This window comes from Saimiri boliviensis, chromosome 5 (assembly GCF_048565385.1).
Source record: "Saimiri boliviensis isolate mSaiBol1 chromosome 5, mSaiBol1.pri, whole genome shotgun sequence".
NCBI classification, from domain to species: Eukaryota; Metazoa; Chordata; class Mammalia; order Primates; family Cebidae; genus Saimiri; species Saimiri boliviensis.
The window spans coordinates 108,205,998-108,220,341 of record NC_133453.1 but is presented as its reverse complement, the minus strand read 5'-3'; the positions used below and the strand labels follow the sequence as shown (position 1 = coordinate 108,220,341).

At 39.6% G+C, this 14,344-nt stretch overlaps 1 protein-coding gene across 5 annotated transcripts in view; it reads left to right on the top strand.

Moving 5' to 3' along the window:
- Positions 1–14,344, top strand: part of UGGT1 (UDP-glucose glycoprotein glucosyltransferase 1) — a 113,442-nt gene that overhangs the window by 82,676 nt on the left and 16,422 nt on the right. For all 5 annotated transcript variants that reach the window (XM_010342230.3, XM_010342229.3, XM_003931603.4 and 2 more), the window contains 11 exons: positions 577–679; positions 1,490–1,569; positions 2,752–2,941; positions 3,955–4,113; positions 5,228–5,313; positions 7,538–7,622; positions 8,573–8,661; positions 9,200–9,304; positions 10,522–10,606; positions 11,627–11,809; positions 12,840–13,000. In XM_010342230.3, coding sequence (XP_010340532.1) covers positions 577–679; positions 1,490–1,569; positions 2,752–2,941; positions 3,955–4,113; positions 5,228–5,313; positions 7,538–7,622; positions 8,573–8,661; positions 9,200–9,304; positions 10,522–10,606; positions 11,627–11,809; positions 12,840–13,000 — 1,326 coding nt within the window. The remainder of the gene's footprint in view (positions 1–576; positions 680–1,489; positions 1,570–2,751; positions 2,942–3,954; positions 4,114–5,227; positions 5,314–7,537; positions 7,623–8,572; positions 8,662–9,199; positions 9,305–10,521; positions 10,607–11,626; positions 11,810–12,839; positions 13,001–14,344) is intronic.

Here is a 14,344-nt window from a genome sequence, read left to right as displayed (position 1 = left end):
TGAAAATCTTTATGCTACAGTAGTAGGAGAAGGAAGGAAATCATTAATCTGTATCTTCAACTAATGTTTATACAGGTATCTAGAAAGGATTATGTAGAGTGCAGCTAAGTGGGCTGGGATAGTGAATATTTTGTGATTATATTTTTTCTTTTTCTCTGTTTTGCAGGTTTTCTGGAATGTTTTTCTTATTTTTTAAAAATTAATTCATTCCTTTTCTCTTTGTACTCTTCTTGCTAAGAATTAAAAATTGGCTTAAGGTTCAATAACTATCAGAAGCTAACTTCAGTAGCTTTTCACAGTTTTTGGTTAAATACAATTTTAAACTGTTTTTCCTCTCTTTACATGGACCTTTCAATCCATTTCAGATCCATTATTAAGGTTTTGCAATCTTTGGAATGGACAGAATTAGATAGTTGGCCACTGTCATAGTCTAGTCATTCTAGATCTACAGTTCTTTGAAATGCTAAGAAGGTTGAAGGTTATATTGTACAAAAAAAAAAAAAAAAAAAAAAAAAACCAACCACCTTTTGTTTCCTGTGTCCTCCAGGTTAATGTTTTATCCTTTTGATCTTTTAGTGCAATTAAACTGAGGCCAAAGGAAGGGGAGACGTACTTTGATGTTGTGGCTGTCGTTGACCCTGTCACCAGAGACGCACAGAGACTTGCTCCCTTGCTCTTGGTAGGAACGCCGTGCGTGCAGTGTATATCACCTTTGTCTGAAGTCACGTGCTCTGAAATTCTCTGAGAGCTTCATTTTCCTTGAGTTATCTTCAACAGGCACTGGACAGTGCTGTGGGGTTATAGGGCAGAGCAGTCTTCTCGAAGATTGGCAGTGGCTCTGAAACAACTTCACAGCCCTAGAAAGTTGGTGCAAGTGTGGTTGGCTGCCTCATGTAATAAAGTGATTAACATTTTCATTCAGAGTAAAATGTCCTGGAATTAAGTTATGCTATATTTTAATTTATAATGACAAAGAGGTAAAACAAGTATGTTTTGGTGTTTATCCTTTTTTATAACTACCATGGATTTTTTTTGTCTTGACATGTCTTTTAGACATGTATAGTATTTTACAATTTTAGGACATTTAAAAGAGCTCTGACAAAGACACAGCCACTCCAGCATTCATTGCCGAATAAATCCCTGACCTTTTTTGTGAGTATTGGTGTCTCTGTTTTCATCCTCTGGCATGTGAGTGGTCACTATGAGGCCTGTAGTTTTTCCATGATCTGCCTGCTGCTTTCCCACAGGAACTGCCTTCGTGTGAAGAGCAATGAGCTGCAGCAGCCTACCTCCCATTATTTTGGCTGTGTCCTATGTATGTGTGATTTAGATTTTGCAGTAGAGTTGTCATTTCCAGAAGTTTCTCCAGTGCAGACTCTGTGGCTGTTACTATCTTTTTATCTTTTCTTGAGGTATTAATATCAGTGTCAAATAACATATTTCTGAAGAAAAAAATTCTAAATATTTTGTCATCTGGTTTTCCTCTTAGGTTTTGGCTCAGCTGATAAACATGAATCTGAGAGTATTTATGAACTGCCAATCTAAACTTTCCGACATGCCTTTAAAAAGGTAAAACATGCTATGTAAGAAAACAATTGAAGAAATGGTGCTAAATCCAAGTTCTGATACTGCATGTTAGAGGATCAGATGGGTTTATAGGTGGACATCATTTGAAATGGTCATTTACTAAATGTTCATTTTTGTCAAATTTCACTCTAATCGGAAGTTCTAAAAACGGTGTGTTTAGAGCATTTAGGTAGCATTAACCCAGCCTATTTGTATTTGTGCCTTTTCTTCTTTTTCCCCCCCGCTGAGATGGGAGTCTCGCTCTGTCACCCAGGCTGGAATGCAGTGGCATGATCTTGGCTCACTGCAGCCTCTGCCTCCTCAGTAGCTGGGATTATAGGCACACACTACCACGCCCAGCTAATTTTTGTATTTTTAGTAGACTTGGTGTTTTACCATGTTGACCAGGATGGTCTCAAACCCTTGGCCTCAAGTGATCCACCTGCCTCACCTCCCAAAGTGCTACGTTTACAGGTGTGAGCCATCACGCCTGGCCTCATTTGTGCATTTCATCTTAAGAGAAGAATATTCATTTCAACTTGGAATATACATGTTAGAAGAAGCTTGTTTAGCTGTATATTGTCACGAGTTTTGGAATGGCCATTTATGAAAAAAGTGATAGAAAAAGCCATTCGTGTTGTGGCTATGTTACTATCTTTATATTTTTTCTTTTCTTAACTTGTCAATGTGCTGTGTTTTATAGGTTAGCTTCTAAGTGGATTGAAACAGCATTTACAAGTAACCAAACGGTTCCCGGCTTCCATTATTATTTTTTGTTTGTTTGTTTTGTTTTGTTTCATCATTATTCTTGTGTAGGAGAAATGTTTAGATTATTAATGTTTTCGGGACTAGCCTGAGAACTCAGTCAGCATTTAGGAGTTGTTTTTGAAGAGAAAAATTAATCCTCCCTCAAGGGAAGAAAATGCCCAGGACCGACAGCAGCCATCTGAGTGAAGTAGTGGCCTCCTCCTCAGTGCTGTTCTTGTTTGCCTTCTTTTGCATCTGCAGCAACCACAGGCGGCATCATTAGGTCAAAAGATGATTTTGGAAACACTTTTCCCAACCTGGAGGGATACTCCTCCACATCTCATTTGTTTTAACCAGTTGTTCACCTGTGTGGGGGCTTGTACACTCAAGTACTGTTGCCACATTAAAAAAAACTAACACTTTCCTTTTCAATTTCAGCTTTTACCGTTATGTCTTAGAACCAGAGATTTCTTTTACTTCAGACAATAGCTTTGCTAAGGGTCCAATAGCAAAATTTTTGGATATGCCTCAGTCTCCACTATTCACTCTGAATTTGAACACGCCTGAGAGCTGGATGGTAGAATCTGTCAGAACACCATATGATCTTGATAATATTTATTTAGAAGAGGTAAGAATATCATTGCTTCCAAATATCTAATCATGTATAATGCAACAGATTGAATTATAGTCTAGGTGGGCCTCTGAGACATTAGTGTCCAGGTATGATATATTTTTTTAAAATAACAGATTTATTTACATGGAATTCATATACCATAAAATTTGCCCCTTTAAAGTGTGCAGTTCAGAGTTTTTAGTGTATTCACAGTTTTACAGCCATCACCACTATGTAATTTTAGAATGTTTTCATCATCCCCAGCAAAAGCCCCATACTCATTAGCTGTCATTCTCCATTCCCCCCAGCCTCTCAAAACTGCTAGTCTACTTTCTGTCTCTATGGATTTGCCTATTCATTTTGTCTGAATAGAATCATGCAGTCTTTTGTAACTGGCTTCTTTCACATATCAAATTGTTTTCAAGATTCATCCATATTGTAATATGTATCAGGGCTTCATTCTTTTTAAATTGCCAGATGATATTTCATTTATGGACATACCACATTTTATTTATTGTTTCACAAATGGACATTTGTATTGTTTTTACTTTTTGGCTATTATGAATAATGCCGCTGTGAACATTGTGTGCAAGTTTTTCTACTGATACATGACTACAGGATGTCTTTGCATTTATTTAGGTCTTTTTTTCAACAACATTTAGTGTCTTATCCTAATTCATATTTTTTGAATAACTTCCTTATGTTTTTTTCTCCTTTCTCTTTCCAACTCACTGTTTTTAATTCTATACAGTCATTAACCACAACCATAGCCAAGATGCAGAACATTTGTTACCCCCAGAAGTTCTTTTGTACCCATTTGCAGGCAGTACACTCCTCTTGCCTTGTTTTTAGGCAACAGCTAATCTGCTTTCTGTCATTATAGTTTCGTCTTTTCTTGAATTTCTTAATATATGATTGTGTATTATGTAAATCCTTTTTGCCTGCTTCCTTTACTTTGCATAATGCATTTCATATGTATTCATGTTGTTGCTGAGTGCCTTCAAGTGATTGGATTTTTGGCATTGCAGGTGGACAGTGTAGTGGCTGCTGAATATGAGCTGGAGTACCTGTTACTAGAAGGTCATTGCTACGACATCACCACAGGCCAACCTCCACGGGGACTGCAGTTTACTTTAGGAACTTCAGCCAACCCGGTCATTGTGGACACCATTGTTATGGCCAATCTGGTAAATAATCCATTCACACCAGTTATGTTAATTTGGGCACATAATTTATAATGGAGCAATTAGCATTCTTTTTTTTTTTGGAGACAGAGTTTTGCTCTTGTTACCCAGGCTGGAGTGCAATGGCGCAATCTCGGCTCACCGCAACCTCCACCTATGGGGTTCAGGCAATTCTCCTGCCTCAGCCTCTTGCGTAGTTGGGATTACAGGCACGTGCCACCATGCCCAGCTAATTTTTTTGTATTTTTAGTAGAGACGGGGTTTCACCATGTTGACCAGGATGGTCTCGATCTCTTGACCTTGTGATCCACCCGCCTTGGCCTCCCAAAGTGCTGGGATTACAAGCTTGAGCCACCGCGCCCGGCCGCAATTAGCATTCTTAACCATAGAATGAGATTAAAATTGATTATGGGCTGAATTTGGTCAATACAGAAATCATTAGTTCAACTAAATTTGTAGGTTAGAATTACATGTCAAGAAAAAACGTGCTGGTGGAATACTCCGCTATAACTGAATCGTCCCCTGAAAATAGATTGATCGTGAGCTGACAGCCTTTAGAAGTGCGGTGCTTATTCACATGTCACACGTTGATTCTTTCCTGATGCACAGCTAAAGAGCTGACGATTTATTGGCATAACTGGCCTTTATTGGAGTAGTTTTTCTTTGTTTTTGTTTTTGAGGTGGACTCCCAGGCTGGAGTGCAGTGGTGTGTTACTGGCTTACTGCAACCTCTGCCTCCTGGGTTCAAGTGATTCTCCTGCCTCAGCCTCCTGAGTAGCCGGGATTACAGGCGCCCACCATCATGCCAGCTAATTTTTGTTCCTTTTTAGTAGAGATGGGGTTTCACCATGTTAACCAGGCTGGTCTCAAATTCCTGACCTCAAGTGATCCACTCACCATGGCCTCCCAAAGTGGTGGGATTACAGGTGTGAGCCACTGCAGGCTGGCCTGTGCTAAGAGTTTTTAATGTGTAGTTTTGGTTTAAGAGTTGCACTGATTTGTTTACTATCTTACAATATAGGTGATTGATACTTCAGAAATAGAAGTAACTATTCCTCAGAAATAGGATTTTGGTGTTTTGAAGGGAGCTAACATTGGACTTTTCTTCTTTTCCTAGGGCTACTTTCAGCTGAAAGCCAACCCAGGAGCCTGGATCCTCAGACTTAGGAAGGGACGCTCTGAAGATATTTATAGAATCTACAGGTAGGAGTAAGTGCTGCAGGTACATTTTCCCAGAACCTTTAGAAATGAGCATTAGCTCTAATCGAATACTACCCTGGCAGTTAACCAGGCAACATGAATTTAATTTGCAGTTGTGTGTGTGATGAAACAATGGTTTTTCCAGGAAATTGAACATGGAAGAATTGTTAGAATAGAATTAGATAATAAGAGGTATAGATGTTAATGAGTATAGTGAGGCTTTATTTTTTAACTATTCCTTTGTGCTAACAATATCCCGGAATCAGATCATTCTGTCACTGTGATGCTGCTAATAGATAGGCAGTTGAGAAACTTGAAGGAAGGAGAAAAGAAGGGAAGAACAGCCAAACTTTTCTGCCCAGAGAGAATGCATGTTGACCCTGAGTAATTGGCAATGCACAGTACAGATAAGCTTTGGTCTTGAAGCCATGCTGTTAGTGCAGGTCCTCCTTGATCTCTGGTGGTATGGTAGTACTCCTAAAATATTCCCTCTATAGCCAGGTTTTGCCTTAAGGTTTACTGCACAGATTTATTAGTTTAAAAATAATTATGTTGGCCTGTTATGATGACTCACACCTGTAATCCCAGCACTTTGGGAGGCCGAGGCAGGCAGATCACAAGGTCAGGAGTTTAAGACCAGCCTAGCCAAGATTATGAAACTACCACAATTAGTCGGGCACGGTGGCAGGCACCTGTAATCCCAGCTACTCAGGACACTGAGGCAGGAGAATTGCTTGAACCAGGGTGGCAGAGGTTGCAGTGAGCAAAGATCGTGCTGCTGCACTCCAGCCTGTATGACACAGTGAGACTCTTCAGTTTCAAAAAAAAAAAATAAATGTTGCCTTTAAAAAAGTTTGGTATCAGTTCTGCTTAACACAATTTAAATTAGTTTTAAGCTGTGTGAAAAGACTTCCTGCTAATATGTTTAGGGGATGATTTCCATTAGAGTACATTTGAAGCACCCAGTAGTATGTCCTTGCCTTAGCTCCATAGTGACACATGTGAAACAGTGGATCAGTGTCTGGTTCTTACCCAGGAAATAGAAGAATTTTGTATTATAATAACATCATTGTAAGAAGTAGAAGGTCTTCTTCCAAATAACATCTTCTTCAGATAGGGTTTTAAAAAATTTTGGATGCACTTCCAAATTCCTTCTCTTTTGGGTGCCTTGGCTCTTGCCAGCTCTCCCCTTCTCAGGAGCGTGATGCCCCCTCTTCCTAGCTGTTCAGGGCTCCCCCAGCAGAATGTTACTTTGCCTGAGAACCCTACTCTCTGCTAGATGACAACAAATGCAGTGAATTCCTATTATAATTATGACTTTCTTCACTTTGGTGGAAATTTTTGGCATTGCTGTTGATTAGTAGGGAAACATTAATTTTTTTTCCTCTGCTCCTGTCTGCCTGCAAATAGAGTTTTTTATAGTTCTTCTTTTAGCGTACAGACACCAGGTTGAGTACAGGGCCTGTTCTTGACTGATTATTGCCTCCAAGCAGAAAGAGATTCCTTTAAAACACTATCCTAGTTAAAGAGTAGTGGCTGAGCGTGATGGCTCACGCCTGTAATCCCAACACTTTCGGAGGCCGAGGCGGGTGGATCACTTGGGGTCAGGAGTTTGAGACCAGCCTAGCCAATATGGTGAAACCCTGTCTCTGCTAAAATACAAAAATTAGCCAGGCGTGGTGGTGGGCACCTGTAAACTCAGCTATTTGAAGTTGAAGCAGGAAAATCACTTGAACCTGGGAGGCAGAGGTTGCATTGAGCCAAGATTGCACCACTTCACTCGAACCTGGGCGACAGAGCGAGACTCTGTCTTAAAAAACAAAACAAAACAAAACCAAACAGTGGAAGCAGTGCAGTTCCAGTGCAGTTCAAGTTGAGAGGGGCCTCTTCCCTCTGCACTCAAAGGCACTGTGCTCGGCGCAGAGCTTGTGAACACAGGTGGTTTTGTTGACTACTCACCATGTGGTTGCTACACATAGATGCCTCTCACTGTGTGATGGGTAATTTGAGGGAGGACTCATGAAGGAGGTTTGGGCATGCACCCTATATAAAGAGAGAAGATTTCAACACTTTCTTCTGTGCAGCTGGAAAGAGCTTAAGGAGCAAGAAGATAGTTTGACCTGGAAAACTCCTTTATGAGAAAGATGATGAACTCAGATGCTCTGAGAACATTTGCTGCCTTTTGAGAATTGTGCCTTGTAATATCTGCCTTTCTTTTCTTGCAAAGCCATGATGGCACCGATTCTCCCCCTGACGCTGATGAGGTGGTTATCGTCCTCAACAACTTCAAAAGCAAAATTATTAAAGTGAAGGTGAGTTTGGTAAAAGTAGTAGCATTCGGTTATTAGACAGCTGTCATGTAAAAATATGTATCTTGGAACCAGCCCAAGAATCTCTTTGGAATTTGCTGTGGCAATTGTAGGGATACTGCTTTAAGGCAAAATGTCTTCTTAAAGTGAGTTTGTGGCTTTCCTCAACTGAAAGCTTGTACCTTTTGGGTAATCTCAGTGAGCAGAACATGTCCCATTTTATATAAAATGTTCTCATAGATGTTATGTTGTTTATATGGCCACAATTCTTAGTGTTGTTGATGATTCTCTCCTCAAGATATTGGGGGAAATGGCAAAGAAAATTTTCAACAGTGTTAATAAAATGGTAGTCCTATTTAATTTCTTCTGACTTCTACTTTCCATTCTCAGAATTTTGAAGTTCTTAGTGCCTTAAATTCAAGTAGAGTATATTCTGGAATAAATAATCATTACACACAGTGAAACCTAAAACAGGCCATGCATTGTTGAGCAGAAAAATGGTCAGAGTGCTGCCAAGAAGCAACCCCTGTTTGTGCTAGTGAATCCTGAAAACTGGTCATAATGTGAAATACCTCCCTCCCAACAGCTAGAGCCCCAGCAGCCACACTCTTCCCTGGAACTAGCTGTTGGTCATTGAATCATGCTTCTGGTTTTACTCAGACTGTATTTCTTGCACAGTTGAATTTGTGGTTCTTTGCCTATGTTGCAAGCTGAAAATGGGGCTGGTCTAATTAAAAGAGGTTGCTCTCTCCTCACATAAGGTTATGGTGTGACTGTCCTGATGAAGATACTTCTAATGAATCCTTCTAGACTCTGGGTGGGGTTGTGCCTGTTTGTGAGAGAATTGATTTATCATTCTCTGTTAATGGCGGGCTCACAGTGTACATCCAGTGAGAGGCAGTTTTATGCCTGTGAGACATACTGGGAGTAAGGTTTATCATATTTAATTGCAGGTTCAAAAGAAGGCAGACATGGTGAATGAAGACTTGCTGAGTGATGGAACGAATGAGAATGAATCTGGATTTTGGGATTCCTTCAAATGGTAAATTGACATTATAAAGAGTTATGTTTTTAAGAAAAACTGAGATAGAAGCACTACCCATCCCTCCTTTTTGCATCTTGTGATCCTGTCTGGGCCTTTCACGTTCTACTTTCTGCAGCTACATCTTGCACTTAAATTTGGCATAGATGGGTATTTTACACTTGATTAACCCAAAAGAGCTTCTCCTAATGCAGCAGTTACTTCTACTCCATACTTTGTGACTCTCACTGCCTGTGCCGGCTCTTTGGAAATTTGACTGCTCCTTGTTCAGTTTATCTCCTGTTGTATAAGTTGCATTCTGGTTCAGTCTCCTCCTAAAGCGACACTGTTGGGGAGTGAATATTCTTTTTGTTTTCCCCATAGGTTGGTTTTGTCGGTCTTGTGCTCTCTCTAGGATGTGAGGGAAGCTTCATAACCACTCCTGCTGCAGCTTATCTGCTAGGGAAGGATGGGAAGTGCCATCTCTTTCCTCTTACTTTAAAAGACTCTGTCCGTACCAGTATTTCAAGTGGTCTTGTTTTTACCCTTATTGTTATAGGGGCTTTACAGGAGGACAGAAGACTGAGGAAGTGAAGCAAGATAAAGATGACATAATTAATATTTTCTCCGTTGCATCTGGTCACCTCTACGAAAGATTTCTTCGGTCAGTCTTGTTGATTATTTCACTATATATGTATGAATTTGTCAGTGTTCTTATTTAAAGCGAAAAGGTTTTGTGGGATTCTGCTCATTATACTTCTGTGTCTTTGAAGCACTCTGAGCATTGTGAGTAGCTTGCCATTTATAAATGTATTTGTTTTGATCCCATCAGCTCTGTGAAGTTGAACTTTGTAGTCAGTGCCTCTGGATATCACAAGGCTGTAGCCCTTTAACATCACTGTTAAATAATACACATTCATGGACTGTGCTGTTTACTGCCTGCCAGACGTTGCTTAACCCAGAGGTTAGGAGGCTGACATAGAGAATAGAATGAGAACAGAACCATGGAAAAGATTCACCGCATTTTAGAGCTGGGAGACACCTTAGTTCTTAAATATGAACACTTCTATTTTATAAAGAAGCCGAGGCCCCAAGTGTGAAGGGGCTTGTCTAAGGTCACACAGCCAGAGCCAGAAGAGGCCATGGGCTAGGGCTGGTTGATGTAGTGGTCACCAAAGGCACTTGGGAGTGCCTTGTTAACAGTGTGAGGAAAGCCTGAGAGTGACTTTTCTCATGACCAGGGTTCTGTTCACTCTTAAATTTTTCACTGCAGATCTAGTATAGGAAATAAAAATGTCATTTGTCTTATTTTTAGCCCTTTTATTTCCAAGAAATAATATTCTACCTAAAATAGTGACACTAGTAACAACCGAATTTGATTACATTCCTCAATTCAAAATGTGGTTTTATTTCCTGAGTAAGGAGGCCTGAGCCGATAGCCTCCCTCTCTCAAGCAGGGCCTCTTTGTAGGCTCCAGGAGGTGCTGTGATTACACATTCTTCTCTCAGTACCAGTTGCTGCTCTCACTTGACAGGGGTTTTTGGAGAGTGATGTCAGTTACGCCAATGTCCAGTGTTCATCCGTACCATAATTAATATATCAGTTCATGAAGCAGTTTATTTAGAGGTGTGACAGAATTAAAACATTTGCCTCTGTCAGTTAAGTGTAGTTTTATAGGTAAGGAATGCCCCTTCTCTGCAGTGATAACTTTATAAGCTGGAATAGTACATTTTTTCCTTTTCCATCACTGAGCATCTGCCTAATTGAGCCATTAGTTAGCTCTGCCATAAAGAGCATTTAGGTGTCATGTGATTGACTCTACATAATGTTGAGGTTAAAACACATTGGAAAGCTGTTACTATTGTCTATTTTGTTTGGCAGCATAATGATGCTATCTGTGCTGAAGAATACCAAGACACCTGTGAAATTCTGGTTCTTGAAGAATTACTTGTCTCCCACATTTAAGGTTTGTTTCACAGGGAAAGGGAAAGCATTCTTATTAAGGAGATATTTACTATATATTTTTGATGACTTTTGTTTTATTTGTATACTTTAACAAATTTTCCATTTACTAAGATACCCTAATTTGGTTGCATATTTCTATTTTAATTATTCTTCTAGATTGGTCTATTTGAGAGAAATAGTTAAATTGTGACCTGTTTGAAACTTGGATAATATAGTAGGAGAGTCTTTTGTTGTTAGGAGCAATGTCTTACTGAGATAATGTTCTCTTCCTCTGAAGCCTGCGTGCTTGCTTTAATGTAGAAAGCACAACAATGGTTTACACTGAGGAGAATGATTGGTGTTAGCGTGAACCACTCCCAGATGATGTATGGAAGTAATGCTTCCTCTGTGCAAAGCAAAACATGTACTTGAAATGTTTTCTGCATTATTTATGTCGGCCAGTATTTGTCATCTAAGTTGATTTATTTGCATCCTTTTTTTTTTTTTTTTTCTGTAGAATTTACTAAATGACTTTTAATATATTCATTAACCATTCTCCTTGATAAGCACTTTACTGCTGGCCCCCTAAAGGTGCTTGTACTTAGAATCTGAAAGACTTACTCATTAAGGGCAACACATCTGTCCAGAGTTCTGGCTTTGCCATGTTATTCCCTGGGTTAGATCTAACCTTTAGGAAGGCTTGTCCTCAAGCTCAGTGCTTTACTGAAATCAACTTTAGACAAATGGACTTAAAATTCATGTGCTATAAAAACACACACGGAGGGACATAAATCTAAAATCCTTCTCTTGAACATTCTGTCATTTCATCTGGTGACCAGAAATCATAAAGAAATGGTGATTTGACAGAGGTTTACATCTACTCTTCTATATTGTTATGAGTGGGGTCAGGGCCAGTCTTTGTAAGAGCACTGTTTTGGTAAATGTGTTTTATTCGTCCTGTATCATGGTGGTTGGCTTACATTATGAAAGCAGTTTTCTCAATCAGAAGAAATGATTTGTTGTTCCCCCTGTCTACAAATAGGAGTTCATACCTTACATGGCAAATGAATACAATTTCCAGTATGAGCTTGTTCAGTACAAGTGGCCCCGATGGCTTCATCAACAGACTGAAAAGCAGCGCATCATCTGGGGTTACAAGATCCTTTTCCTGGATGTACTTTTCCCACTAGTTGTTGACAAGTTCCTGTTTGTGGATGCTGATCAGGTAGGCCCTTAAAGGCCAAGTTTTGACAATTGTATTAAAAACAATAAATGGCTTATTTCTTTTTAAATGATCTCTTTTCAGTTATGACAAAGGACATGCTTATTTTACATTTAGAAAATAGGGAAACATGTATTGCACAGATGTGATCACTTTTAAAATGTGCATTTAGTTTATCTCCTTTGTGTCTTTTCTGTGTCTTTTTAACATCATTGTGATAACATAATGTGTGCACTTTTGTATCTGACTTAATTCATTTAACATGAAAACTAAAAATTAGAAAATTAGCATTTAGCAGTGCTTGCCACCATTTCTAATTATCTGCCCAAAATATAGAGTTATTGTCACTGGTGATAAACGAAGCTCAAGTGGATGCATGGCTTTGGCAACAGGGAACCTCCGGATATTCTTCCAGCTGTCAGGATTTGACTTACTGAAAGGGAACATGTGATTTTAGAGCATGCAAACTCAAAACAGCATAACTGTACTTCTGCCCACAGCCTTCCACTTCAGCCCAAGCGGGCAGAAACCTGAGTCTGTCACCTGAATGGAAGGATGTAATGTGTGTGAAAGTCACTGGGACAGAGGCTTCACTCCCCTCTTTGGAATTCTTTTCCGCTGGCTCAGCCTGAAGCTTGCCTTCCTAACTCTAACATAGCCACATTTAATCCTTGTTGAATACTTAGGATGGAAAAGGCATTATTCTACATCTGTCCATCCGTATGTTAACTTACATATTACTCCTCCCAGCAACCCTGTGACATAGGTACTATCATTATGTCCATTTTACAGATGAAGAAATTGAGGCACAGAAAGGCTAAGCAATTAAAATTGGTTTTATTTCTACTCCCACACACCTTGCCGAGTGTCTTATATATTAGTGAGGTCAACCAGCTAGTAAGTGGAGGAACCTGTACCACTAACCACTGAGCAGCCCTCCATGCTGCCTTAAGTGAGCCACTCTGTATCTTAAGGAAACTGCATTAGAGCTTTCTGCATGGTTGCTTAACAGATGACTTTTGGTGTTCTCCAGATTGTACGAACAGATCTGAAAGAGTTACGAGATTTCAATTTGGACGGTGCTCCTTATGGTTACACTCCTTTCTGTGACAGCCGAAGAGAAATGGATGGCTACAGGTTCTGGAAGTCGGGGTACTGGGCCAGTCATTTAGCTGGGCGAAAGTATCATATCAGGTACTGAAAAGAAGCACTCCTAACGCTGTTACGGAGTTTTCCTTAAAATTGATTTTGTGTAGTTAAAATTGTGAATAGGCAATACATTAGTATGCTTGAAAAATAAAAATTATAAAAAATACACAGTGGCCAGGTGTAGTGGCTCACACCTGTAATCCAAGCACTTTGGGAGGCCAAGGCAGGTGGATCTCCTGAGGTCAGGAGTTCACGACCAGCTTGGCCAACATGGCAAAACCTCTTCTCTACTAAAAATGCAAAAAGTAGCCAGGCATAGTGGCAGGCGCCTGTAATCCCAGCTACTCAGTAGGCTAAGGCAGGAGAATCGCTTGAGCCCAGGAGGCGGAGGTTGCAGTGAGCTGAGATCACCACTGCACTGTAGCCTGGGCAACAGAGTGAGACTCCATCTCAAAAAAAATAAATAAATAAAATACAGTGTGAAAAAAATTCCTAATTTTGTCTTTCTCTCTCCTACTCAGTTCCTGCTCTCACAACAGATAACCTCCCAACTTACGTACTGTCTGTCCTTCCAGATGTTCTTACATAAACAGCTGTGAATGTGTATTCTTGTTTTACACAAAATATGCTGCCTATTTATACATTTTGTAACTTGGCTTTTTTTTCTTAATGTCATATACGTCTTCTCAGTATATTGAGAGATACCTTATTCCTTTTCATAGCTGCATATTATTCCAATGTGTCAGTGTTATTTATAGTTTTTTCCTATGACCTACAATGTTGCAATGAATAATCTGCTAAATAAATGATTTTTCATATCTCAGATATATTTGTGGGATAAATTCCTAGAAGTAACCCTTTTAGGTCTAACAGTGTGTGCATTAGATTTCTAGTGAGCACCCCATTATTTTCTCTGTGAGAAGTGTGATTTGGAGGATGTGCAGGGAAGAGGAACCTGTAGAAAGTGGCACATGCAGAGATCACTGCTGGGGTGTAGTGATTGCAGTTTCCTTCTTTATGTTCCTGGTCCAAAAGAACTATAAGGACTATAATAACACTGGGGTTTCCGCCTCATAACATCAGGATATCATTGAATAATGCTCATTTACCGGTTACTGTGGCTTTTCATTATTACTGCTGCATTTGTTAGAAATCTTTTGTCAGAGATTATTTCTTTTGGATGACAAATATGGAACAATGACAAAAGCATGGCACAGTATAGATTTTACAGTGACTTTCTTAGAGATCTTTAAAGTAGCACACTTTAACTCCACTGTAGGGCCGCAGCATACCTTTTCAAAGAAAAGCCAGAATATTTGGCTAGTGACCTGTTCCGTTATTCAGTGGGTTTAGTTTTCCTGTCATAATCCACGGTTGATTGTAACAAGT